Raw genomic sequence first — 26,509 nt, 5'->3', positions numbered from 1 at the left:
TCGGCTGCATGGGCTTCTGGGAGTTGTAGTTTCATTCTCTCCATAGAGACTCGCATTCTTCTCGCTAAGCCTGCAGCCAGATCAGTTCAGGGCAGCGGTCTTCGAATACAGCGAGAGATGGGCAGGTTTGGGAAAGCTGCATGAAATGGGGTTTAATGTTGAGCCTTCAGAAATTTGCCACAGGCTAGCACTTGCTAAGGCCTTGGAAAAGATAGTGTATTCAGATCTTGTGATATATCTATACACCTATAAGATCAGAGTCGTACAGGCAATGGTTTTTCCTATGACACTCAGTGGAAATTAAAGTTGGACTGGGAAGAAGCTGGATAGAAAGAGCGCTGATGTTTTTGAACCTTCATGTTGGAGGAGACTCTTGAAAATACCATGGAAAGCCAAAAAAAAAAAAAAAACACCCCAAAAAACCCCCAAACCAATGGATCATCGAACAAATCAACCCACTCAAGGCAGAAATGATCAGGCTCAAATGATCTATATCTATCTGTCTGTCTGTCTGTCTGTCTGTCTGTAATGATCATTTGAGCCTGGTCATTTGTGTATGCGTGTTTTAAAAAGAACATAAAAGGTAACAAAAACTAATACAATGTAAAGAAAGAAAAGAAAGAAAAAAAAGAGAAAGATAAAAGTGCAAAAAGAAAAGATAATAGGAAATAGATAGAAGCTTCTGATTTCCTTTGCAGCAAATACAGGTCTGATTACAAAATTATCTCTTACTTTACGGTTACCAAAAAAAAAGCCCTCTCTTTTCTATTATCTAATGTTTTCTAATCATCAACCCTCCGAATCAAAAGTTCATTTTTTTTCTGTTCCACGCAAAAAGTCTATGAGAGGTTTCCAGTCAGCCATAAATGTAGATGTTGTCTTTTCTCTAATCCAGTGTTGTCCAAACTTGGCCACTTTAAGATGAGTGGACTTCAACTCCCAGAATTCCCCAGCCAGCCCTGCTGGCTGAGGAATTCTGGGAGTTGAAGTCCACTCATCTTAAAGTGGCCAAGTTTGGACAACACTGCTCTAATCAAAGAAGTCAAATTAGCTATCTCTGCAAGTTCCGTCATCTTCACCAACCGCTCCTCCATGGTGGGTAGTACCAAATCTTTTTACTTTTGAGTGTATAATAATCTCACTGCAGACCAAATGATCATACTTTGGACCCATTATGCAAAGAACTCGATCGCTGGAGAAGTCTATAATATTGGGAAAAGTGGAAGGAAAATGAAGAGAGGACCAGCAGCAAGGGGGATGGACTTTGTTACAGTGGTGATGGGGGCACTGTTGGAAGACCTGAAGGACCAAGTTAGGGACAGATCGACATGCAGAAAATCTATTTATGTGGTAGGGGCCACTATTGAGAAGGCTTGTCACCTGGCCCATACCCCATGAACCATGTGAGAAGGGGGGGACCTGCAACAGATCCTCTCTAGGTGACCAGACACTACTGGCAGATTTGCTTTTGGCAAGGCACTTCCTGGTAGATCTCAGTGGTACACCATAAAGAGCTTTAACTATGAGCGCCAGTGCTTTGAATTGGGTCCAGAAGCCTATTGGGAACCAGTGCAGCGACTTCGGAATAGGTGTTTCCCCTCACTTGATGGGGTTGATCTGCCAGGAATGGTAGAGCGGTACGGAGATCCCCTTGAAGAAGGAGTGCAAGAACAGTTACATAATCATCAGCTTAGCTCTGGAAGAGGAAGGGATGAGAATGAAGCTCAAGATTGCCCCACCTTGATTCTCTTGGGTATAAGAGGAGAGAGAGAAACTCTGCCAAGCTTACCCTACAACAATAAAGTGGAGTTCCAGTAATCCTTGTGGAGTCTGTTCCTTGGCCTAGCCTATCTTGAAGGGTTCAGCGGACTCCAGTTGTCACGTTTTGCTCCAAAGCCGCCTCCAAGGCAGCCCACATAGAGTGCATTGCAGAACTCAAAATGTCTAAAGGTACTAGGTTGCTTAGCTGGTGTGCAAGAGCTACAGCGTTTCTCCCATCTTAAAGGATTACCACAAACTATCTAGCCAGATCAAACCAGACAAAACTCGTCTGGCCCGGTGCGTCCACAGTGGACATGAAGGATGGAGAACAAAACCCCTGTTTGGGCTCCTCAAATTGTCCGCTCTGATCCTGGAGACTTCATCCTTCCTCTGAAACTGGAAATATCCTCTAACCCACATGACTTACAACTTTGTTAGCCTGATCCATCCTGAATTTGCCTATTTCCCTTTTCAAGGGGCCCTATGTTAATCATCTTGCAAGAACAAATGCCAAAGATTTAGCCGATCAAAGATTTAATTTCCAACTCCCATTGCTGTTCTGGGTAGATGACTGTGGATTTGAGAGAATGGCTGGAGATCAGTCTCTTCCCTTCCTATTTTCTTTCCAAAGGCATTATTTTGAGTGGCTAATGAGAAAGACCATGGCACCAGGATCCTGTTTGAGTGCTGGGCCTTTCCAGATAGAGCAGGAAAAAAAATAAAGATAGTGTCCCATCTGCGGCTCTCCCTCCTGTCTCCCAAGGTCATTCCCACATACTATTACATAGGCTGAGAGAGAGGGACTGGCTCAAATTCACCCACGGCCATCCATCTGGCTTCATGATGAAGGCAGGACTAGAACTCACGGTCTCCCAGTTTCTAGCCCGGTGCCTTTAACCACTACACCAAACTGGCTCTCGAACCATTATTTTAGGACACTCTATTTTTTTCCATCCAGTGTTATGCCCAGAATACCACTGGGTGTCACTGTTCGCCTTCTTTGGTTCCTCCTGATATGGCTAGGTTTGTGTCCTGCCTCCCAATCTCTGGAAAGTCATTTCAAGGACAAAAGGAGCTGAATATTAAGAGGGATTAAAAAACAAAGCAAAACACCACCAAACACCCAGCCCATCATATCCCCAAGGAACAATACACACGCAAGCAGGCAGCTGCAATGCAAGCAATTAAAGAAAACTGGAATCTCTGTCTTCTTTTGCTTCTTCAAATGTTTGTCTTTATCTCATCTCACCAGCCTATTTGGTGGCTGAAATAGTCCTCCCCCTCCACCCCGAAAAGTTCTGACTTTGTTCCCCCTCCCCCGGGATTTTTGCTCCCTTGCATCCTCTTTTCAGTGCCTGGACTTTGGATGGTAAACACTTTTGAGCGCAAGACTATTTGTCGATATCTAGGGCAGATGATGACACAGTGACGATGCAATGCAAAGGAAGCATTTTTTGAAAAATTACTCAGCAGAAGAACATTCTGATAAACTAAAGTATGATGCAGATTTAAGGCAGCCAATTTTATGTTTGTTTGTCTGTCCCTGTGCTTTCGAAAGCCGTTTGATTTGCAGGCTTCCCTAAGCAATCTAAGGTGACCCTCACACATCTTTTGCCATTCCACCCAGAACAAGATGCTGTTAAGCACACAGGACCCGCCTGAGCTGTGCTACAGTAAGCAATCCTGCAGTGGGATAAAATGTGCCGTTCCCAAAATAGGCACAGCCCAGTCAGCCACTAACCCAGTCAAATATTTTTTTTCCCAGTGGGTCACATAGCAGCTTTAAGATGGGTGGACTGATTCCCAGAATTCCCCAGCCAGCATGGGTGGACTTCAACTCCCAGAATTCCCTAGCCAGCATGCTGGCTAGGGAATTCTGGGAGTTGAAGTCCACCCATCTTAAAGCTGCCAAGGTTGAGAAACTGACATAGCACACAAAAGTGACCAATTCTGGAGTTACCAGAGCCCCATCTTTTTTCAGCAGAACAGGCCTGGTATCTCTTGCACTAGGAAAACACTGCCTGTTCTTCTCTGTTAGAGAGACAGCATTTGCCACCACTTGGCCATGGGAACCATCACTGCTTTGGAGATGTGTTCATATGGCCAGATCCTGGCAATCAGAGAGGATTCTTTTCCGGTCGCTCTTTCACTCCAGCTCTTTTTCTTGGAGGTCCACACAAGCACATTCAATAAATTGGGTTTAGGAGTTCCGCTGAGTGGGGCGAATTAGTTTGAATCTGAGCATGACTGGGTCTCTTTCAGACAAAATTTAGTTCAGGATTATTTGACTGAGTCAATCAAGCCCAGTTGGGGTCCCCACACCCCCAAACCCCTGTCTCCCACTTGACCCAGTTCAGCATGATGTAAGAACAGGGCCAAAGAGGGCTCTTTCCTTGTTCTCTAACATAACAAAGCAGAAATCATTAAACAAATATGTCAGCTGAGCAACATGGGTCACAGCTCAGACACTAAGCTGCTCAGGCAGTGGGTAAAATGCTTGATGGATAGTGAGGGACCCAGATTGTTGTTCATTAATTGCCTCCAAGCTGCCAATAATCCAGATAATCAGGACGCGGTGAGGAGATCTGCTAAATCCTCTGAAATGCTGTTGTTCTCATGCTATCCCTCTGGCTCAACTCAATTTCTCGATTTTCAGGTTCTTACAGCACTCTGAAACAGTCTGAATATTTAGACTTCTGAAGTCTGAAAATGGCTGGCCTGTATATTCTTGGGCAGAGGAAGCGCTTCATGCCATCTTCTTCATCTTGCATTTTTGTGACTGGCCCGTGCAAAAGAATCCAGTGAGAATAGACATTTTTCTAGGAGATCATTTTGTCAATCTAGCCATTGTTACTTGTCCATCATGGTTGGAAGTTTTGTAAATCCAGCCAAATGTGGTTTATTCCATCAGCTAAGGTCCAAACCTTTCATAGTGTTTTTTTTAAATAAAACACAATCAGCTGTGTTCACACAGTGAGTCACAAATCAAGATTTACAAACCACAACAGCCAGAGTCCTGTAACACATGAACCCAAAGCAAAGCAAACCACATTAAGATTTGTATGACTGCTAATTCCTATAAGTACTGAACCACATTATTAGGGTTAGGGTTCAGAAGTCCATTTTCTTTAGGGGTTCCACTTTTTACATAAATACAAAACACATCATTTACCCTTCCGGCTCCAAAGCTATATGAAAAAGTATACATGGTGCAACCATAGAGTAAGAGGTAATTTTGTATTTGTACTTACAACTGCAGCAAAGAAAATTGGAAGCTACTTTTTTCTATTTCTTTTCATTCTTTCTTTCTGAACTTTTGGCTTTTTCTCTCTTTCTCTCTTTCCTTCCTTCCTTTCTTTTACTTTATAATAGTTCTTGCTAGTTTTTATCTTTGTTTAAAGTACTTAATAAAAATTATATGAAAAAAACGTGTACACAGTGCAAAGCTTATAACCCTAGCACATACTGTGCAGATTTCAGTACTGTGTGTCCACCAAACCAATTTAATTTGGGGGGAAAAAATACAATTCAGCTTATGGGATTCAGTGTAGATTCTAGCTTAGGCATTTCCCAAGGGAGAGATGTAGGAACAGAAAGTAGCCTGAGTAGTCGAGAGGGGAAGAGGAAACGCAGGCTCAGAAGCCAACCTAAACTATTCTAAGAATCTGAAATTGCACCTGCAATGAGAACCCTTTTTAAAAAAAGGCTCTTTATTGAGAAATGGATCGCAGTAGGCACAGTTCGAGGAGCTGGAAGACCTTACCAGTTTGTTTTCTTGAGAGATGGGTGAGTCTTGGCACAACTTCCATCCTCTGCTGAGAATTGTGAAATGTCAGAACCGGTGAATTTCTGGCAGCTGCTGCTTTCATAAAGATGTTCTGAACAGTCCCTGAGAGTCCATCACTCACCAATGGGCCTTTTACTGATGCGCTCCCATGACCTCGGTGTATAGTTTCACTGCCCCTTTGGCTGATGGGCACAGTTCCTTCCACAACTCGCCTTTTTGCTCCATGGATAGGACACCCTGCACCAAGAGAGAGAGATGCAGAAACAGGAGGAAGTCCAACAGGATATGCAAGGACCCTTGCCACGAACAGACATTTTGATGGGAGGGGGAGAGATTTTTGAGGATGCCTGAAGTTTGCACTTTAGAGAAAGACTGGAGAACACACCCGTCTCTTTTCTAGCTACTGCTTTGCATCTCTTAAAAAGTACACTTCAAGGCAGCATAATATAGCCCAATTAACTCTAGTGCACCCTTTCAGAGGGCAAGGCTAAAACACTATCAAGTGACTTAAGGTCACTTGGGCCTGTCCCTCAAAAGCAGCCGATTCCTCCTAGTTCATTTCAATAACCCAACAGCTGCCTTTGAGTGAAGACCAATTTCTTGGTCTTCACTCAACTTAGACCAGGTCAGAAATACTAGGTTATAATTACAGAATCTTAAAAGCCTGACAGTGTTTCCCCTTCCCTCGCTCTTATTCCAAAGAGAGGCAAGGCAATTTTCTTTCTTGTTTTCTGAGCTCTAAAAGTTGTTGCATACTTTCTCCAGAGGCATCCCTGGGCTCCTGGGTATTTCTCCATCTGTGCTGCCCCTGGACCAGTGGCCCAAAGACCTACCTCTCTGCTGACAAAGATGATGCCGATGGATTCTAGAGCTTCAGGGCCCCCGAGAGCATAACACTGCCTCACTTGCTCAGATGTCAGGCTGCACCTGATGGGCAAAATGGAGTCGAGATCCATCAGCAAAGGAGATGGGAACTGAAATCATTATGCAGCAGGCATCGAGCTGTGTGGCTCCAGCCATCTGACGCCAAGGAAACCACTGGGAGCCTGGAATGTTGCTTAGGTTTAAAAAATGGGCTGGACGAAGTAGAACAAGCTACCGTGAAGGTACTGTTGCTAAATACAGAACAATATTTGGGGATTGAAAATAGGACTGGACTGTATTCCCACTTCCCCGGGAACTAATGCATTACCGGACGTAGAATTCAACACTGCACCGGCCTGCGCTGGTTTCATTCCGAGCTATCCCAAGCAAAGTAGGCCTGCTGAGTGTGGCTGGTTGAAGGTTCACCTGCCAACAGGTAAAAATCTGGTTCCGGCAGCAGCCAAGGAGAAAGGCCCAACAGCACGCCCCCTCCTTTATTTATTTATTTATTATATTTATTATTATATTTATATAGCCACCCATCTCACACAAGGTGACTCTGGGCAGCATGCAACAATTTTAAAAAATACATAAAAACAAAAAAATACATATACAAATCAGTAAAAACACACAAAACAGGAGGGGATAAAATTAATAAGGGAGCCATCGCAAAATCTCCCTCTTCTTGTCTTCCAGCCGCTCACCTCATCCTGGATCTCACGAAGCACAGAGGAGAACAGTTCTCTGACCACGAGGTCTCCTGGAAGGTCCTGATGGCGGATAGATGATCCCTCCAAGGTGCCATCTCCTAACACAGCCTGCAAAGAGAGGGCAATAGGAGCAGGCACGCTACCCTATTCAGCATGCCAGGACGGGCTGCACGCAGGATCCACCAGCAGCAACCAGCTGGAGGGGCTGACATGCAGAGCTTGCATTTGGTTCTCTAATTTTCCAATATGGCTACATCCCTGTTTAGTTAACGGGGGTAAGGAGATACAATACATACTTCTAAGATTACTGGAATTCCCTCCACTGTCCCAAACCAGATAAGGACACCCACCTGAGGTTCCGGGTGTCCCCCAGGAACATCGATCTTTCCTGGCGCTTCCCCCACACACAGGCTGCGTCGCAAGAAGACAAAGGTGTCGTCTGCTGTGTGCAACATGGCACCCACGCCTAGGGGTTCGGCGAGGTAGGCTTGGCTATTCCCAAAGTCCTTGTGCCCCTGCTCCTGGAGCTGCCTGGCTGTCTCAGCCAAGTTGGTGCCCACGAAGTCCTTATAGCTGGTAAGCCCCAGATGGAAAGTCAAAAAAGTTCCATCCACCTTGACTGAGTGGAGGCGAAATTTAGCCCCGTTGAAAAGCCACCGGTTCTGCTGGCAACGTGCTGCCCATGTGCTGTCGATTTGGGCCTGGTATCTGGGCAGCGAGTTCCGGTCATAGAGGGGGGAAAGTTCTGCTCGGACTTGAGACTCTGGGATACCCCCAGGAACTGGGCACTGGAACAGGAAGGAAATATCTGAATCCATCCTTTGTCTGCCTTGTTCATCTAAAGGCATCTGAAAAAGAAAAAGGGGAAACTTCCAGCATTTCCTCTGGTTTGAGTGGCCAGTATGTTTCTACAGTCATTTCAGGGGCATTTTTTAAAATGGGGCCCCACTTGGGTTCCGTTTAAAAGCCACTCAACCCGCTGAAACTGAATAGAAGCATCTTTCCCTGACAGGGAAATTGCAAGATGGGAACTAAATGGACTGTTGTTGTTTTTCCTTCAATAGGCTGCTGTTGAAAGCACAGGAATAGGGGCTGAAAAGACAACGAGAGCTCGATGCCTTTGCTTTAAATCTAATGTGAAAAGGAAAAAAACAATCCCAATATCTACAGTTCTCTTCTATTAGTAGCCAACTTGCTCTGGAAGACAGGAACAGTATTTTCTTTTCCAGAGGGGTAGGAACTAGTGAAAAACCTTTAACCAGCAGAACTAATGACTTGCAAGATGATACAACCTCTTAACTCTTTCCATTTCACATCTTCGGCTTCCTTTGACCCAGTGTGCAGGTTTAACCTCAGTCAAACTGGCACCTATTCCCCCACCCCTTTCCCCCTTCCTTTTGCAGAAGCTGGCCTGTGACCTTTCCTTGAGCAGCTGAGACATTCAGAGATTCTGTAACATCCCAGCATTGACTTGTGCACCACAAAAGCCTACAAGAGAATAAATGCGTTTAGTCATTCCTGCCTCCCATCCCCGTGTTATTTCAGCTGATTGCTCTTCAGCCTGCAATCCCCATGTTACTTCAGCTGAACGCTCTTCAGCTTCCTGAGACCCAGGATTTGCGATGGAATTACCACGTGTGGTATCACAGGTCCCAGCGTCCTGCTGCCGGCAACAGGACATCCTCTCTAGGACCTTCCCAAGGGATTCTCAGAACTGAGGGATCGATGATGGAACTACCATGTGCAAAAGGAGTCACTCCGGTTTTTTTTTCTTTCTGCCTTTCTTTTATTAACTTTTATTAATATTTTTTCCCTAGTTCAGCCTAGCAGCTGCTGATTATGGCTGCTATTGGATGTGCATACGTGCTTCTCCCTACCCAAACAAGTGTGAGTTTAATCTCCTCATTTGAAACATGCAAGTTGCATCTTTTGCTAATGGGGACGCCCCGTCTGTCAAGCAACCCATGGTTAATGCGCAGTGCTTGCCACAGCTGGACAGAGAACACACATTCCTTCCATCCGTTCCCCCAACCAGAGTACATGAAAGTCAGATGCACTGGCCTTGGAAATTAACCCCCAGTATGGCTGACACAAAATTGGAGTGATATTTTCAGATTTTCCAGCCCTTGGTGCATCCTGGGGGCTAAGTGGATGGGACTCATGTTAAGAAAAACACCAGGCAGTTCAGAGAAGGGAGAACTTAAATCATGGCTGCCGAGTGTTCAAAAAATTAAATCTTGATCTGCTTCTTCCTGACTGGGGTGGAGGCAGGACTTCTGTATTAGTTGCAGTGGTGTAGAAGCCAGGCCTTCAGCAGGTCAAGGATTTGGAAGTCTGGCACCTTGAACTGAGCATAATAATCAGTGGTTCGTTTGGTTGGAAGTGTTATTGCTCTAAATATCTGCAGCTCAAGGATGAGCTGCAGAGGCTGGCTAGAAGTTGGCCACTCTTATCTAGAGCATGAAAAAGCCAAATGGAGGGGAAATAGCAGAGACATTTGATAGGGAGGGCAAAGAAATAAAAAATTGAGGCTTTACGCTAATTCTTAATTCCACCTACCACCCTCATTCTCCACGTCTGACGTTAGATCCATTTAAGCTTTTTGGGCCTGATCACAGATGCCATAAATCCAAGAAGGATGTCAGCCCTCGAGCTGAGAATTATGAGATTGTGACTCTTCAATTTAATTATGGAGCCAAGATTGGCCCATTTGCTGTCCCTACAACACGGAATGCAATCATTGCGGTTTAATGGTAATAATTTTCTGCAGCATGAGAAAAACAACCGCCTCATTGCAGCTTTGCTGAATAGTCACTGGATAACTCAACATCTTTTTCATAGACTTAAAAAGGTTTCAAATCCTTTTTTTAAATAAACGCTTATCCACAAAAATAAAAATGGGGCAGCATCATCATAGCCCCAGTATAGGCTCAGAGCTCATTTCCCATTAGATGTTAAAATTCTGTCTGAACTGTATCCATTTCAGAAAGCAGTGCGTGAGCCATCGACTCTCCTTGTACAGTAGGTTCCTTTATAGTGACAGGTTAGTTTAACACAACACGCTAAACCAAATCATGGTTGGCTTGTTTATGGCATATTTTAATTTACGGATATACCTTTTTAGCCCATGATATGCTAAAGGGCCTCCATATCAAATCCAGTTTATATAGCCTGCAGACCAGCTGCATGAATCCCACCAGTTGTACTTGATACAATAAACAATGGTTAAACAAGACATATCTTAGTGTGTTGTGTGAATGCCACCCTGGGTTTATATGCTGGATTCCCCTCTACAATCAAGTCTATTCACACCTGCAGAATCCCACAGCAGCTGCATTCACAAAATGCTCTTCCGCTACTTGCTGAACTAACCCAGTTTTTGCATTTGCACAATAAACTGAATCATAAACTGACCAAATGACTGAATGTACAACTGCACTGAACCGTCACCAAAAAACAAAAAACCCCAACCCAGAATCCTATCACGGTTAATTCAGTATGTTTACAGCTGCTAGATTTTTCCCTTAACTTATTACATCCATGATGCAAACACAGTGATGGTGTTCACATAACATGCTTAACTCAATCGTGTATCCCAAACTGGCTATATTGTGCAGGTATGCAAAATATTACAACAGATTTGTGAACTATTTTTAACAGCAATCAGCATCTCCACCTAGCATAATTAAAAGGTTCACGTGTTGCACTATGCCAAATGTTTGAACTTCATTTTCTTGACGAATTGTACCATAACCCATGTTGTCTGTGGATGACGGAAATTAAAATTCTCTGTATAAGGATAGTGGAATACTAATTTAAGAACCTGGCTAACAGCACACCTGTTAGGAACATATTCCTTTTTCCCTTCTAAAAGTCATTCAAATGCAACTCTACGCAAATACTATAAATCCCAGCTCCTATATTTACCCAATTTCTGATCCGTTCTGTTCTTTTCCTTCCAGATCAAGTGGGCTCCTGTAGTTTTTTTTAGCACCCATCTCTGCAGAATGAAACCAGGCCTGGAATAATTGCCTCCAAATACTGGTGTAATCATTTCATAACTAACACTCCATATAATAAGCAAACAGTCAATGTAGCTGGAAGCCAGACAGCTTGAGCAGACCCCATTATGTCACAGTTTAAAGTGAGCAGAGAAGACATGCTGAAAAAGTTTATTTGGGATTTGAACCAGGAAAAGACAGTCTGCTGAAGCTGGTTGGGCTTACAACAATACTAAAAAGAAGACAGATGATAATGTCGAAAGCAATTAAGAAAGGGATTCTTTGCAGCAAAGCACTGGAGGAATTTTCCCAGTACTTTATTAGTTTAAGCACATATGAAAGTTTTTTTTTTTTCCATGGGTTCACAATGCTTCATACTGAACTGTAAATATTCCTCTCCCATTCTTTTCTTTCATTGTTATATGCCAGGGAGCAAGACCCCTTTCTCTAAAAACCAATTTTCTTAAATTCTGCCTTGCACTGCCGATTCCAGGGGCTGATTTCCAGATTAAGAAGTCCAAGATTGAGGAGTCATAACAATGGATGCCAGAAATCCAAAATTTCAGGAGTTATGGAGGATTATGACCATTTGTTAGGTGTGGAAATGCATGTGGCTTTCTCTCCAATGGTACTGAACACCTGATATGCCTCTCTGGGAATAGCTCTATTCAGGAGAGATTTGCACATGCATGCACACAGGATGCATATAATCTGATTTGTAATGGGCACTAATTAATTTTAATCTCAGTAGGAAGATCTGAGGGGTGGGGGCTTATATGAATTGGAGGAGGGGAAGAAAAAGTAGGTTCTACCCTGGAGACTTAAGTCCAAAACTAGGGTGACCAACTCCTGATCTTGTCTTGTTTCTCCTGCTTATTTTTGTTTTTTAAAACATAATTTAAATCAGCAGGCTTTAAAATCTCTGGATGACGCTAATTCATCCCTAATTCAAAACCACTGTTAACAAGATGCTGCAATAAAGTTGGTTTGCTTTTCCTGAAGAGGAAGGCAACTGTAGGATTGGCTAGGACAAATAACTGTGGTGACGTTTTTGCTGACATTGACTTGAATACCTAGCGCAGGTTCACACAATACAGTACAGTAGACTAAAATAAGGTTGGGGGATTTGGAAACGTAGCCATTATCTTAGTAGGTTGTGTGAACCAGACCATCGCCTAAAGTGATAATACGTTTGCTTTGTTAAAACATTGCATTATTATTTCACCAGCATAAACATGGTCTAGCATGTTGCATGAACCACACTGACAACAGGTTAAGCATTTCAAGCAGAATTTCCATCTGCCCCTGTTCTTAATTCTTCATATTTTCCTATATATCTCCACTTGATGGAAATCAGCATTCTGGCACAGAAACTGGGTTCATACATTACATTAATTCATACTTTGCTTAATTGTAGTTTGTTGTATAAACCACAATTAGCGGGTTCATGTAACACCCTGTACCATAAGCCACTGTTTTACAAATTGCAGTGGCAGGGTTGACACAACACACTAAAGCGACATCACATACCAGACTAGCTTCAAATATTAGGAAAACCTAGATAGGGTACCTTTGGGGTTACCGACATTTAAACCCTCTCCAGGTTCTGTCTGGATGGCAGGTTTGCTGGCTCCATTAAATGGCAGCCAATTTTTGGTGAAACATCAGTCTATTTGGTCCCTTAACTTACCTACTTACTTTATTTATTTATAAATGTATATGCCGCCCATCTCCCCCAGAGTAAGATTAACTTGTGTTCTGGACAATCTTGTTTATCCTGTCTAAAAAGATCAACAGAGATGTCAGTTCACGCAGAGTAATAAGAGCCAATTCAGATAAAAAGCTGGGTTCACACATTACACTTAAGCCATCATATAGCCCAATTTTGCCGGGTTGTGTGAACCCAGCTGTGGTTTGTAGCCCAATAGTGCCTTACTTTACTATCTATGGTTAACCCAGATGCTATGTATAATGAATTATTATGTATTATGGAAAACCTCAAGTTGGGGCGTCCCCGTCTTGCGACAGCAATAGGTTGAAACTTTGTTTCTTCGGTTAACAGTTCTTTACTAGGCTATGTGCAGGATCATTCCACAGCTCCAAAAGATGGCACCGCTGGGCATTCACCAAGGTCCTATAACAAAAAAGCCCCTGCTTTAAGAGTGCTACTTTTTATACAAAATTTCAAGATCAGATGAAGAAAGATTCTCAAACTGTGGTTCATGACACACACACACACCCCCACTGATTGTGAACAACTTGAGGAGGGGTTGCAATTGAAGAAACAAAAACTGAATCAGGTTTGCACAGGCAAAGTGGGAGCTCTGGTAAAAACACATTCTGGTTTTTGCTTCCTGTTTTGTCTTATGCAAACCAGCTGCAAGCTCGGCCAGAAAAAACGGGAGCAAGTTTTGAAAGTGTTTCTGCTTAAAAAGTTGGCAGGCTTTTAAAGCCTATTCCTCACGTGCCTGTGCAAATCCACAATGGGCCATTGAGAACTCCTATGTTATATAGATTAAAAATTGAATTATTAAAAGTAGGTTCTTTCTTTCCCAAGCCTAATGCCAATAAAATAATTTTATTCAGTTTTTTGTTTTGTTTTTTTGACAAATTCATTTCTCATTTTCAGGGGTCAAGATTCAACAAAATTTGGTAACCCTGATCTAAGATCATTCTCAGCTTGGAGCTTGGGGCATGAAGCATTAATTTCTGCTGTCTTTTTATCTTTTGTCTCTCCTTTGTACCATAGGGAGTTTCGCCATTTCTACTTGGCAACAGCACACTTCCCTTTCGACGCTGGTTTTCCTAAGCAGTCCTGACTGGGCCCTTTGTAGGAGGAACCCACATTCAAAAATAAAACAAAATAGAAGGGCCATTCTCTCTCCCTTCCGGTGAAAGGGAGACGTCACTGTCGCACCTCTGACAAAAGTGAGTTTTGTTGGCTGGGCTCCTTGGCCTGTTTCACTGGGAGTCTGCTGGCACCCTTCCCACGAGTTTTGTGACTGAGCAAATATGAGCCCTTTTCCTCGTTGTCTTTGGAAAGGGCATCTGCGGAGCTCTTTCTCCAATCAAGGTCCCACAGCCCTGGCAGGAGATCCCAGAGCCAGCTGTTCCTTCGCCTTTCAACTTTTGGCATTTGCATCCTTCAATTAAAAAAAAAAACACATTTGGGTAAAGCAAAGATTCATTCACTGGGACTTGATTCAGTGGTCAGTGACTTGGCTTCAGGCACCTCCAGCTGCTGGCAAAAAGGCAACCCTCAGTGTCTCGGAGGGGAGGAACAATAGTGCATTTGACAGACCTCGGCTGCCAATTTTTACTTGGCCCTCAATCTTCTGCTTGAAAGTTTGACCTACAACAATGACCTCAGAGCCATCTGGGGGTATAGAAAATCACTCAGCCTTCTCAGATCTGCTTTGGAGGCATTGCCACAAGACAAGAAACGGAGCCAAGCGTGTGCGGGTGTGTGTGACAGACACACACACACACACACACAATTTAAAAAACTGACACATCTACTGTTTCATCTAAATATATATATATGCTTGTGTGTGTGTGTATAAACTTGATCTTTCGCCTAAAATGTATGTGTGTATGTTTGTGTGCGTCTATAAAATCTGACAGTCTAGCATTTCACCTGTGTGTGTGCGTGTGTGCGCACTATACACAAACTTGACATGGTTTAGCTGTTTGCCTATTACATGTTAATTTTACAGGCCTATTACATCTAAATATATAAAACGTGTATGTGTGTGCAAGCATATAGGCACGTGGATGTGTATAAAACCGGACCTGGTCTAACTTTTCACTTCAGATATAATTTATGTGCATATATGTATGTCTGGGCATGTGTGTGTATGTATAAAACGTGACATGGTCTAATGCAGTGGTGCTCAAAGTGTGCTCTGGGAAGCTCAAGGGTCCCCCAGACCACTTCAGGGGGGTCTGTCACGTCAAGTAAATGAATATTTTACAATTTCTCAGTTTTAATTTCCAATACATATAGCAAAAATCAATAGATATAACCCACATAAACCAAAGCTCTTTGGGGTCTTCCATTATTTTTAAGAATGTAAAGGGGTCCTGAGACCACAATGTTTGAGAACTGCTGGTCTATTGTTTCACCTAAACATGTACCTAGATATAAAAACTTGACATGGTCTAGCTCAGTGTTTCTCAAGCTTGGCCACTTTAAGAGGAGTGGACTTCAACTCCCAGAATTCCCCAGCCAGGGAATTCTGGGAGTTGAAGTCCACTCCTCTTAAAGTAGCCAAGCTTGAGAAACACTGGTCTAGCTTTTGTATGCATAACATTAACTTTTCACCAAATCATGAGGGAAATGTATACTACCTGTTTCGCATCTACATCCTAATTAGCACTTAAGAAAAAAGAGTACAGTAACAGGTCGTCCATCCGAACGGACTACTACACTTCCCAAAATGCCCCCTCAGAATCCCGGGCAAAGAATTCTGGGACTTGTAGGACCAGCCCCTTTGGAGGCAAGAGCAAGATTAAGGCTTAAAAGTGACGTCAATCTAAGAGAGTACCCGGATGTCGCTCCTTTCCCTTCTCCCTCCTCTTCGGGACCGCGGGAGGCTCGCGACAGTGAGATCAAAATGGCGGCCGCAGTCGACGCACCAGTTGGTGAGTTTCTATGGTAACCGCCGTGTCCCCGTCATTGCCCCTTCCTCCTTTCTTTCCCCGCAGTCACCTTCCCACTTTTGCTCCGGCAGTTGGGAGCGGCTGCGGTTTCTTTTTTTTAAGGACGAGCAGTCCCACGGATTTCAGAACCTCTCTTGGCCCCTTTCTCCGGTTTTCTCCAGAGATCGTTTGGGACTTTTCTTCTTCCTTCCGCTCCACTTCCGTGCTCCCAAGGTAGCTTTTGTCGTAGGTGTCCTCCTACTTCTTCCCCCCGGAAATATCGGCCAGGCTTCTTAAAGTTCCGACCCTCGGATGGTTGACCATATGCCTCCTTCTCTTAAGGAGAGCCCTTCGCTCAGCTGCTTCGGCTGAGCGATGGGATTTGTAGTCCAACGCTGGGGGTTGGGGACGTCTGCTTTAGCCCAGTACATGTTCATATTTGGGGGAAGGAAATGGATGGAATATTAAAGTAACTAAAAATGCCTGATGCGTACAGCATTGAATGCCATGTTAAGAAAAATCAGTGGGTGCCCGCCCCAGCCTAGCCAAACAAGCCATTTTAGAGTTTAGCACAATGTATGAACCCAGCTGTTTGATCAGCTAACAATATCCAAGAATAAGAGATCATTCCTTCTGTTAATTCATATTACAAGGCCAAATAAAAATATTCCAATGGGGGGGGGGGGAAACCAGGAAGGTAATGCATTACACCAAGATGCCTAAACAATTCAATGTAGATCAGGATTTGTTCTTTAAAAAAGTATGCTTCTCTTGCAAAATTTAAGATATTGGCTAAAGCCAGCATTACAGGTCAAATCATATTCTCCGCTATCACAAGTAATATTTCTTTAATTAGATTGCAGCCTTACTCAGGCTCCTGGGTTCACCCCCGCAGAACTTAACCCTTCAGGCCTGCTTCAAATTGGGATAGAGCTCTTTGCCAGCATAAACCTGGCTTTTCAGCTGTAATAGAATAGTTTTTAAACTAGAAAAAACATAGTATTTCCCTTTTCTGGTCTCTCATGATGGCATATAGTGTTGACATACCAGGCTCTGTGGTCTAATGAACCACAGCAGTATCACACAGACTCCAACAACCAGTGTTTCTCAACTGTGGCAACTTGAAGATGGGTGGACTTCAACTCCCAGAATTCCCCAGCCAGCATGGCTGGCTGGGGAATTCTGGGAGTTGAAGTCCACCCATCTTCAAGTTGCCAAGGTTGAGAAACACTGTCAACAGCAAATAAACCACTGGTGGTGCTGAATCAACAGAATCATGGCACAAATAAGTAACACAGTAATATATGTGCTTCTTTATTAATCTGTTAAATCAATTACAATACCCTTTTTTTAAGGTGTGATCATTTTAGACAGGGGGATGCGTTAGCAAACATTTTTGGAGTCCGGAGGCCATAAATGATTTGATTGCCTGCATCCATTGTTGAATGAAAAGCTACATTTCAATTAGGGGTTCGTGGAAATAAAGTTATGATCTTTTTCCCCATCCAAATTGGCGGACCCCCTGAGATCTATCCATAGACCCTTCAAGGATCCATGGACCCCAGGTTAAGATCCCCTGGGCTAGAGGGTTGGGCTAGAACTGAGAGCCAGGTCAAATCAGCCATGAAATCTTAGGCTGGTCTCCCTTGCAGGTTTGTTGTGAAGTAAAGAACAGTGAGGTGATGATGAACGGTGTGCTCCTTAACAGCAATAAATCAAGATAAATCCAATAAATGATTGTGATGACATGAAGCCCGTTGAGATGCCCTTGATTTCACTTTGGAACCTAGGGAAATTTGCTCCTTGTTTGTATCCTAGAACTACACTGACCCAAAAAATCATATCTACTGTAAATGCAACCTTTGAGCAGTTGCTTACATTGTAATGACTCCCTCTTTCTCTTCTCATTTTGTTTGTCAGGTTAAGACCAGGATAAGGGATTTCAAGAAATGACCTTGGCTAATCTATATTTCATTTGTCGTTGTTGCCAACTTTGCCAAAATTCCCGGCATCGGGCATTTTCTACCACAATCTATAGCTGGTGAGTCTTCTTGCAGTTAATTCAGGCACTTGAACTGCTAAGAATCTGGGGGCACCATTTCTGACCCAGAAATTATATTAAAAGGTGTAAGCAAAATATTGCTCCGTAAAGCAACCTGCTTTAATTTGTGGGGTCTCTAAACCATGATTGCTAGTTCATTACACTGTAGGAACAGTGTAGGTACTGTAGATAGTGTGGATAATAATAAACATTATGCTAAACCATAATGTGTTAAAATTGAGACCTAGAACTTAGAACACTGGTTCTAAGCCAGTGTTTCTCAACCTTGTCCGCTTTAAGATGTGTGGACTTCAACTCCCAAAATTCTGGCTGGCTGAGTATTCTGGAAGTTGAACTCCACCCTTCTTAAAGTTGAGAAACCCTGTTCTAAGCCCACTGCCATGGTTTGTAAGGCCCAGTGGCTCAATTTGAACTGGCTGCTAAGCCCCAAACCAGCAAGCCACATCATGGCTTAGGGCAACCTGTAAACCCAACTAACAGTGGCATTCACACATCAGGATAACCCAGGATTGTTTCAATATAGTTTGTTGAATAAAAAAGATGAACCGTGTTGGGACATAATGCAAAGCCAGATTGATCGAAGCCCCAAACAAGCAGGCCACGTTATGGCTTATGCATTGTGTAAGCCCAGTCTTGATTTGAGATAAGCTAAAATCCTACACTTCTAGACTTTTCAACATAGCAGTTGATTTTGGTTCAATAGAACCATCTTGGGAATAAGCGCAGATTCGCCCTCTCTGGTGTTTTTAATACTATCATTTTCAGCAGAGTAACCATATCGTCTTTCTAGGTCTCCAGCCAGGAATATTAACTACTATGATGTTCTGGGGATCAAGCACAATGCTACTACGAAGGAGATCAAACAAGCTTTTTTTAGGAAATCAAAGAAGGTATGTTTCCATATTATGGGGGAGGGCAGGGAAGGGGGAGGAACATCCATTGAAAGGCTGTGGTAAGTCAAGAAGGTTGGTTTGGGGTTGTGATCAGCTGTCCATTTGAGGCAGTCTCAAAACCAGGCTTTCGACCAGTGTTTCTCAACTCTAGCAACTTTAAGATGGGTGGACTTCAACTCCCAGGATTCCCTAGCCAGCCATGCTGGCTAGGGAATCCTGGGAGTTGAAGTCCACCCATCTTAAAGTTGCCAAGGTTGAGAAACATTGCTTTAAACAATGTACAAAGTACATTTTCCCCCTCTCTGACTGCTTTCCAAGAAAGGTGAGCAGCCTTTTAAATGGACTCTTTATATTATTTATGTATGATGGCTGGGCTGATAATGTTCTATATGGTTTTATTGTCATTTATTGTTTTGATTGGTTTAAACTGGGGATGGTATTGATCGAATTGGTGTTTTAAAGCGCCATGGGCCCGTTTGACGGGAGTTTGTGGATCCAAATTTGATAATAAATGAAATAATAAATACAGAAAGTTTGGAAGCCAGTCAGGACCCTGATTAACAGAAGCAGACCGTCAGAAGGACAAAATGGAGCGTTTCCAGCAAATGTTTAAATAGACCGTTCCCCAACTCAGTGCCCTTCAGATGTGTTAGATTATGGTCTCCATCACCACTGTTCTTACTTGGTAGGACAGGGATGGGAGTTGTAGTCTTGAATATGTTGAGGAGCCAGGTTGGGGAAATTGGTGTCTGAAGCCAAAACTTCAAGGACAGCAGGCGTGCTTGATCTGATCCTCAAAATAGAGGGGCATGAGGTGCAAAAACTGGTCGGCCCCTTGCCAATTTCTGCTTTCCGGGTAAATCTGGCCTTCTCCCTTCTGAGTCTGTGTTGAAAATGTCAGATGAAATGACAAAGCCCGCGATGGAGCATCAAACAAGCTGTGGTGGAAAGACCTATCAAAACTTCTCTTGTTCCCTCAAAAGCTCAGAACTGAGGGTGATGGATAAAACAGGGGCAGGAGGCTAGAGCTCAAACCTCAGTTTAACTAGTTAAAACCTAGTTAAGCCATGTGAAAATCAGGCCTTTGACTTTTTTCCTGAAGAGGGCAGTCTTGAACCAAAAACACCACGTGGACTTCCCTAAGGAAGATCTATATGGGCTTACATGCATACCTTGGTTTGAATCTTCCCTCTGCACCATTGGGTGGTGACTCCGAATCATGGGAGCTGTAGTCCAAAACAGCTGGAAAATATCGGTTGGATAAAGTTTCTTTCCAGCAGGACCAGCTCAAATAAGATTAAGCCAGGGTTCCTCTTCTGTCGTTAGCATTTTTTTTTTTTATCCCATCTTTATTATTTTTATAAATAAGGTGGTGAACAATACCTAATACTCCTTCTGCCCCAAACACCTCAGTCTGTGCCGGGCTTTCTGTTTTGCACAACCTGGCCAGGTTCTCTTAGAAGGAAATTGGATCCCTTGATTTTTTCTTTTCTGAAGTTGGAACGGCTGCCGCTTCTCTTGCGGAACGCAAGCCTTGGGCCGGGTGGCTGGGTCTCTAGGACAGAGAGCTTCAAAGATCCTCTGCTCTAAATTAGGTCCAGTCCAGTCCTGCAGCCCTTGTGCAACAAATCTAGAAGGAACACTCACACAATTGGTGAAGTGTGAAAACTACCACGAGCAACTAACAAACACCCCCCCAGCAAATTGGGAAAGCTAGAATGTACAAACGACCCACAGCCAATTTGTTCGAAGAACCTAAACGCCTCTTTGAATGCCCCGAGTTTATTTTTCTCTCTGCAAGTATCTTGCAAAGTCTGGGCTTAACCACAGTTTGTTGAACAGGCCACCAAGGGCTTGGCTTGTATATCATACTACGCCAAAACTATGTGAGGGTATGGTGACTTGGTATTCTGTGTGAATGCCATCCGCTCCTTAGCGCTTCTCCAAGATTTGGGTGTATTTCCTGGATTGGAAGGTGGGGAGGCCAGATCAAGCATCGCACAGAGAGGCAACAGGAACCCCTTTCTAGAGAATGGCATTTTTTGCATCTTTCAGAGATGCGCCAGGCAGCCTCCTTAAAGACCAGTCCTGCACTCTGAAGATGCCGGTCACAGGTGCTGGCGAAACGTTAGGAAACAAAACTTCCAGAACACGGCCACACAGCCCGGAAGACCCACACCAGTCACCAGTGTTTATCTTAAAGGGCATAATAATCATATACATTCATTTTTGAGTTAGGGCTCAATGTCTAGCATCTAGCACAGAAAAACCTCTGTCTTATTTGCCCACACTAGTCACTCTAAAGCCATAAGGTGGTTTCTGTGTCATTGGCTTGGCCCCCCAAGGAATGCTGGCTTATTCCGTTTAGCAAGCCAACCTTAGTGGAATAAACCACTTCTGCTCCTCATTATCTTTCGCTGGATCTCTTCTAGAAAAACCTTTGCCCCCTTTCCCTTGACATTGTTCCCTGGTCCCCAAATGCAGCCACGCCTTCCGAGGGAAGGGTTGACAGTCTTTAGCCAGCTTCCCCCTCCAACTTCTGCCTTGGAGGTCTGCCCAGACAGCTTAGCCATTCAAATCTCTCTTCAATTGCCAATTGTAGGGAGAAAAGATTTGAACTAATCAAGCCCCATTTCTCAGGCAATCAACTGGATCAGGGCAGAAAGTTGATGTTGAAACACCCTTGTAGTTCTTCCAGTCAATCTTTAACCATGTCCTTTCTCCTCCTCCTTCTCCTTCTCTGCCCCTCCCTCCCTTCCTCCCTCCCTTCCTTCCCCACCCCTCTTTTTGGTTAACGTCACCCCCAGTTTGATTTTTAACGCCAGGATACCCAGGAGAGGCACCCAGTTCCTCTGAGGTTCTTCTCTAGCCCGTATTCTGAATTATTTCTCTCTTGTGTCAGGATAAATGTTGGGAGGGTAAAAGGTGGTATTGGGGGAGGACAAGTCAAATATTGTACAATTGATGGGGACACTGTTGCACGAGTTCCACACTGTCTTGATGCAAGGCACAGCTTGGAAAACAGGCTCACAGTGTTTATTAGTGGCTGCGTAACACACAAAGCCCAGTTTCTCAATTAACCCTTTTTCTAAGCTTGCACAGTCCACTGAATTATAAACTAACCACAGCTGCTGGGTTCACCCAACACATTTTGCACAATACATTGAATCGTAAACTCCAGAGCTGCTGAACACACTAAGTTAACTCCATTTCCACTCATTTAATTTAGCATGCTGTGTGAATGCACCTCTTTAGCTCATTTACCCAGTCTGGTGAAACAAGTTGCCTAAATGTGTTACTACTAACCTGGTACTCTAAGTCCTGGTTCACACAACATGCTCAGCCCTGGATGGCTTGTGTACTTTCAGCTAAACTTGTTGTATCGACCTGGGCTTCATGTGATCAACTACAGTAAACCACAATTTGCTTAGTCAATAAAAATGGGTTATTGTCAACTAAAAGTCTCTACCTCACAGGCTAGACTAAAACTGAATTAGTTTGTAGCCCCACATGTTGTGAGAAAAGACCCGATTTGGTGTTATGGTTAAGGGGACCAGGCTAGAAACTGGGAGACCGTGAGTTCTAGTCCCGCCTAGGCACAAAGCCAGCTGGGTGACCTTGGGCCAGTCCCTCTCTCTCAGCCCTAGGAAGCAGGCAATGGCAAACCACTTCTGAAATCTTGCCAAGAAAACTGCAGGGACGTGTCCAGGCAGTCGCCAGGAGTCAGCAATGACTCAAAGGCACCAAAACAACAACGAACATGTTGTGAGAACCAAGCCAATCTGTAAACTACAGTTGAGCAACCATGCTTAGCGTGCTTTGGGAACAGAGCCTTAAATCACATCATGCTGCTTCACGGACCAAGGGTGAGCAACTTCTCCAAGAGCTGATAAGAAACAGCAGTCCTTCGCAGAAGGAGTTAAAGTCAATTGTGTCATGTGTGTGCGTGGTGTGTGTGTGCAAGTTCCTCCCCGCATGCCAGGATTCTCGTAAGTGTTGGCCCAGGTTGTCAGTGTTTGCTTTCCAGCGCCATTCCTGAAACCCACAGCTTGCAGGGTAAATAAAGAGAAAACACGCCCCCAAAAGCCAGGGAGGAACTTTTCAAATGCCACGTGAGGACATCACAAGAATGCAGGTAGCTCTCATTTAGCGACCACACTTGGAACTGGCAACTCAGTCATTAAACAAAGCAGCTACTAAATGAAACCGCAACTGTGCTTACGATCTGACTTCAGCTTTCCTTCACTTTACAGACCTGCAAAGGTCGTAAATGCGAGGACTGATCATAAAGTTACTTTTTCATCACTGTCATAACTGCAAATGGTCGCTAAACAAGGATTACCTGTACCTTGGCAGTCTAGGTTGAAAGAGCAGCAAGGGAGTTCTTAAACCTGGATTTCCTCTCCCTTCCACAGGCTGCCACAAACACACCAAGATCATCAGCTCTGAGTCCCCATAACTGTGCTCAGACAGATGCTAATACATGTTTAACTGAATTAACACATTCAGCTAGATTTGCAAAACACCCTAAACCAGAAATGAACCAAACGGGTTGGAGTTAGGCAACCATCAGGCCATATGCGGGCAACCCCATTTCAGAAAGACAGACAGAGTTCATTATGAAGCATGTTTTTTAAGGAATAATTTTTATGAAAAGAAGATTTTATAAAGATTTTAAAAGCTGCAGAAACATAGAAGAAGGAGAAAAAGAAAAATATTATAAAAGGTGAAAGAAAAAATGAAGAATAACAAAAGAGAGAGAGAAAAAAAGCAAGATCTTTAAAGAAGCAACTTCCGATCTTTTTTTCAGCAGTGGCAAATGTAGCAGTTATCATCTCCACCCTCCCGTACTGCATATCCTAGTTCCCTTCTTCCCAGAAACAAAGCTCTTTACTCAAGAAATCCCCAAATCAGCTGTTCATTTTTATCCATTTTCAGCAAAAAGTCTATAAAGGGTTTCCAGTCTTTACAAAAAAGTAGTTGTAGTTCCCTCCTTAACCAAGCGAGCCAATTTAGCCAGTTCTGCAAACTCAGCCCTCTTCGCAATCCATTCCTCCAAAATGAAGCATGTTAAAACTAGAATAAGAGCAAAACCCCCAACACAGGGTAAGATTCATTGGTGGGCTCTCAGGGTATGTCTGATTTTAAAGGCAGCGTAACAGAATTTGGCTAGATTCAAGGAAACTAAAACATACTGAACTGATAACAGTAACTGTACATTAAAATAATCAGAATTTCCCAGGTTCCTTTAGATTTCCTTTTACCAGGTAAGGAGTTATAAGGCGGGTCCTAGGATCCTTATAGATATGCAGTGTTTAGTTGTCTGAATCCGACTATTGTTGTCTGACAACTTTAGTTGTTTAGTTTAGACAACTTTAGTTGTCTGAATCCGACTATTGATTTTCACGAGTTTGTTTTGCCTATTTATGCCTTCATTCGAATGCCAGAACTCCTATATCCGTGGCATTAAACCGTGGTTTATTTTGGATAACCAGCCAGAGTTTGAAACTATGATTTGAAAGGGCATACCTATTAGTCTGGATTGTTCATTATGGCTAACTCACACCAAAGGTATTTTGGTGTGGGCTTTAAATATGTAGGAACCCTGCTTTTTGTCTGCCACTGGGGCGGGCAGTTGCCCATTTGCTAGCCAATTTGAGATGGTCAGGAGGCTGTTGGCCTCCAAATGGCACATGGTTGTCACTTCTGCCTTCCTAGGGTCAAAGACCCATTAACCGCTTTGGGATGAGGAAGGAGATATGTGAGGACATGTCTTGTATCAGAGATCATGGCAAGGGTGCTTCCCCGTTGCACTTGGGTGTGTGTGCGCCAGTCAGCCTCGCCAAGAAAGTTTCTGCGGTCATCTTCCATTTCTCTGGCTCCAAAGTAGGTTTTTCAAGCTGGTGCAGTCAGTCCAGGTGCCCACAAGCTGTTGTGGACTCTCATCTTGGGAGCTCGTGAACAGCCCAAGCTTTGAAGAGCTTCCCATCTCCTTAGAAGATCTGCCTTCCAAACATGGGTACATTGCTAGGCAGAACCGAACCTGTTGAAGGTTGGGGGCATCTCCAGGGCGTCACTGCAGGAGGCTTATGGTGATGGGTGTTCAAGAGGCCAGGCCAAGCAGCTTCAACAGCATCCAGAGACTATTCTGCCATTCTTGCTTAGCCACAAGAGAGGATCATCTCAGGGACTTGTGGTCTTCAAGTCACATCTCCCAAGTCTAGAGTTGAAGACCGCCCAAGCCCCCAGCCCCTAGTCATCAGGTGAGTCCTATGTCTCCTCAATATGGCCACTTAATGCTCTGCCTAATGTTTGAGCCAGGTAGCTCATCTCTCTGTTGCACAAACTGATCTTGAAGAACGGATGGCAGAGACTGTTTGTATAGGTCCCAAAGGTGCTTGGACAGATAAGAAGGCCTCGCTAGGCACGGGGACGCTTTGAGATAATTCACGCTTCTCCAGGGTCGGTGGATAACCCAGGTCACCGTTGTGAATGTCCTCCTCAATCGCCCTACTCCTTTGCCAGCTGTCTTGACATTTCTGAGAGGCAGAAAAAAAATCCTGCCTGGCTGCATTTGATCTAAGGCTTTACAAAACTCACCTCCCTTCCAGCCTGCTTGTTTCCTTGCGTCAAATCACTTAATTAACCGCAGGGAGGATTTATTAGCGTGTCATCCCAGGGGAACCTTGGTTAAACAGGGATGTTTAATTTCGTGCTGCTTTTTAGCATGGGGGCGGGGGGTGCATGGACCAGCGAGGGACAGTACAAGCCATCTTCTCTTCTGAATTCTTCGGCATTCCAACAGTCTATTAATCTGCACGGCCTAATGGCCAGAGAGACTGAAATTAGTAAGGTGGGGGTAAGGTCCCCTCTACTTAAGTGAAAAATTTGCAAGCAACCTTGAATTTCCTTTATTGCTCTAGATCCTCCTTTGGGTCTGCTGCTCCGGTTTCTGCCGAGCAACCCTTTCTTTGCTCAGGGAGAAGTGTGGTAAAGAGTCGTTGGCCATCAAGAGCATGAGTTGCCAAGGTGGCTTGGCTTGGGTTCCCCGCCCTATACCCCCCACCCCATTCAAGCCAAGTCCAAGTAAACAGGATCGATGCGTGCAGGCCCCGTGTATGGATGAATAAGTAAACAGAGAGACTGAAAAAACACGGGCTGTTCAAGAATATGCGAATATCCAGAGATGACAACAATTCATCCAAGTTCCTTTGAGCAAAGCTGCCTTGGCTAGAATCCAACTGAACTGTTGATTAACAGGAGGGAGACCAGCTAAAGAAAGCCATTGACAGAAGACAGAAGACAGAACCATTACATAACTTTACTGCTGTAAAGCAGCTGTTTTGAAATCCTTTCTTTTTTTTTTTTGCAAACCCCTGGGAAACACCATGCCTGAACCCACCCAGCATGACTGTGTTTTTTGCCTTAAGGGCAACAGCTATTGGGGTTGTTACATCAGGGAACGTGGCTTAATGCTTTGTCTGAACCCAGCCTTGTCCTATATATCTTAAAGCGAGCCGCGTTTTTGTACACAGTGTGAATCCGGCCGTACTCTCTTCAAAGCGAGTTGTCTTTTAAGTTGACAATTGCAAACCGGCAGGAGAGCACAGATGAAGTCTTTTGTCTCAGGTGTCTAGAAAGTCTTGTTTAAAAAAAAAGGCAGGCATTAGAGGTTTGATTGGCAAGCCTAAAAATACTGTTGGAAGAATAATGGGAGGAAAATAGGGCGTCTTTAGATGTTCCTGCTTTAGGGAACGATGCATTCAGGGTAGAAAACGGGAAGCAGTTTG

The 26,509-nt window shown here is 43.9% G+C and overlaps 2 protein-coding genes across 11 annotated transcripts in view; one reads left to right on the top strand and one right to left on the bottom strand.

Moving 5' to 3' along the window:
* Positions 1-22: 22 nt before the first annotated feature.
* NUDT22 (nudix hydrolase 22) lies at positions 23-15,971 on the bottom strand. Of its 9 annotated transcripts, none has more exons than XR_015795549.1 (9): positions 15,671-15,807; positions 13,121-14,266; positions 11,050-11,122; positions 7,473-7,970; positions 7,117-7,230; positions 6,741-6,838; positions 6,382-6,475; positions 5,525-5,785; positions 23-136 (listed from the first exon to the last, which is right to left on the bottom strand). XR_015795549.1 is itself a non-coding variant. In XM_088137358.1 (9 exons), the coding sequence occupies exons 4-8, from the start codon at positions 7,968-7,970 to the stop codon at positions 5,681-5,683; spliced, it is 909 nt and encodes a 302-aa protein (XP_087993484.1). In that variant the 5' UTR covers positions 11,050-11,122; positions 13,121-14,266; positions 15,671-15,807; the 3' UTR covers positions 4,149-5,576; positions 5,670-5,680. The 9 variants fall into 9 exon arrangements, 8 of the variants coding, with proteins under 8 accessions (XP_087993484.1, XP_087993485.1, XP_025026878.1 ...); XM_088137358.1 differs by lacking the exon at positions 23-136 and having other exon boundaries at positions 4,149-5,576; positions 5,670-5,785; XM_088137359.1 differs by lacking the exon at positions 23-136 and having other exon boundaries at positions 4,149-5,573; positions 5,670-5,785.
* DNAJC4 (DnaJ heat shock protein family (Hsp40) member C4) overlaps positions 15,671-26,509 on the top strand; it is a 19,463-nt gene continuing 8,624 nt past the window's right edge. Inside the window, exons 1-3 of one of the 2 annotated variants that reach the window (XM_007435066.4) lie at positions 15,671-15,767; positions 17,685-17,805; positions 18,617-18,716. In XM_007435066.4, coding sequence (XP_007435128.2) covers positions 17,714-17,805; positions 18,617-18,716 — 192 coding nt within the window. In that variant the 5' untranslated portion in view covers positions 15,671-15,767; positions 17,685-17,713. Of the gene's footprint in view, positions 15,768-15,872; positions 15,999-17,684; positions 17,806-18,616; positions 18,717-26,509 lie in introns of those variants that run through there. The other variant, XM_088137360.1, reaches the window with a different exon arrangement.

Source organism: Python bivittatus, unplaced genomic scaffold (assembly GCF_059951505.1).
Source record: "Python bivittatus isolate LINGU-HERP-01145 unplaced genomic scaffold, Pbiv_v1 ctg000180_np1212, whole genome shotgun sequence".
Classification (NCBI taxonomy): Eukaryota; Metazoa; Chordata; class Lepidosauria; order Squamata; family Pythonidae; genus Python; species Python bivittatus.
Note: the sequence above shows the minus strand (reverse complement) of the source record. Positions and strands in the feature narration are given on the sequence as shown.